This window comes from Puccinia triticina, chromosome 12A (assembly GCF_026914185.1).
Source record: "Puccinia triticina chromosome 12A, complete sequence".
NCBI lineage: Eukaryota > Fungi > Basidiomycota > Pucciniomycetes > Pucciniales > Pucciniaceae > Puccinia > Puccinia triticina.
In genome coordinates this window covers 304,301-305,954 of record NC_070569.1, presented here as the reverse complement: position 1 = coordinate 305,954, position 1,654 = coordinate 304,301, and the positions used below count along the sequence as shown (strand labels likewise).

The 1,654-nt window shown below is 44.0% G+C and overlaps 1 protein-coding gene across 1 annotated transcript; it reads right to left on the bottom strand.

Moving 5' to 3' along the window:
• Positions 1–260: 260 nt before the first annotated feature.
• PtA15_12A32 (uncharacterized protein) lies at positions 261–1,654 on the bottom strand (the record flags this gene model as incomplete). Its single annotated transcript, XM_053161927.1, has 2 exons — positions 261–1,489; positions 1,576–1,654. 2 exons carry the CDS (start codon positions 1,652–1,654, stop codon positions 261–263), a joined length of 1,308 nt encoding a protein of 435 aa, XP_053025602.1.

The following is a 1,654-nucleotide window of genomic DNA, read 5'->3' as shown; positions in this document are numbered from 1 at the left end:
ATACTCTGATACACATCACATCAACAACAATCATTTGGTATTTTGAACATGGTCCTATATGCTGCTTGTTTTCTCTCTCATGTGAGATGAAAGTGCGGAGGTGAAAAAAGAGAAACAAAATGCGCAGCAGTGGCAGGCTTGATTAAAAGTTGCTGTTGTGTTAATTTACATTGACAAGAGTTGAAACTCTTGGTAATAATAAACATTTAGATAACTAATGATTGCCTCCTCAATCCGAATGGTTGCTATTTGACTTGAACTCAAATGGCCATTTGCTCAACTTCGAAGGACAAGATGACATCCATCAAATGATCACTAGCCGTATCCCAAGATTGTCTTAAGATCGGAAGGAAAGACTTCAAGTGAGTTTCGGGTGAATCTTGATCTTCGATTTGGGCCAGGAAGGGAATCAGACAAGAATGCAGAACAGTCAAGGTGGATTCCATTGCTCTTGGGATTTTTTCGACTATTTGTCGGATTTGGGTTCGCTTCTCAAGGGGGACAGGGGTTGTTCTGGTTGTGTGATGATAGATGTATATGAGGTTGGCTAGATCCTGGAGCCTGAAGATTGATTGTGACCCTGGGGTTTGGTACAACTGTGTCATTGTCTCCGAGTTAAGTTCTAGTGTAGTACCCAATACCAATAGTCGTTTCTTCGAGATCTTTCCTGAGGTTTTCTTGATCAGGATTCTCGCCAATTTGATCAACGGTATGGCAGACTTCGCTACTTCGACTATAAACCCTCTGTTGTCGTTTCTCTGGTCATTATCATTTGTAGAATCAGCTTCCGAGGTGGATTGGATCGTGGGTCGAGTTCGGCAGATGAATGTCTCTAGGGCCTCATCACATGACTCGGATGCTTCTAGCCAACCTTCTTGGACGATAGCCCAATCTGATTTTCGGCACCAATTAATCGTTTCATCGAGTATACGTTGTGGATAAGCTACAGCGATCTCGATTCTTCGCCTCAAATCAGATCCCTCCTTTAACATCGCTTGATCCTCGTTCATGACAGTTGCCAGAGCGCACCATTGGATAAAGCTCGTAATTACATCCCGGAATAACTGTTCATAGACAAAGCCTTCTACCACCAGCTGAGTTTTCTCGTGTAGATGAGAGCATCGAAAGACTTTCAATTTTTCTAGGCCGTAGTCATGCTTTTCGTCCGGTAGATGTGATTCAAGAGTGAGGGAGACGATGGCTGATACAGTACTCTCTATTGTCTTGTCGAGATTCGATAAGATCTCTAGAGTTGGATCAGTGACGACTTGTGGGTTCTTCTTGGGATCGATCAGGTCGAGCGAATTCACTAGAGAAGTCAGCTGGTCTCTGATTGAAGGAAGAAAGATCGAATGCAGTTTCTCGAAGGTTTGGACTTTCCCGGCCATGCGCGCGATAGTTAGATTTGGGTCTTTCTTGCGTGGTGTAAGATGTTCGGGCTCGAAGCTGTATTTATCGGTCAAACCCTCCAAAACACCGACCACGTTTACTGTATACAACGAAGTGAAGCCTCCATTAGATATTATGTTCTGGTTTGTATAGATTGGAGGATGGAAATATATCAGGAGTACTGACAAATCTCCCTTGACTTTTGGACTCGTTCGACGGTTTCCCAGCTAAAACCGGCCCGCAACTGCAGCTCGGTCGGCTCCAT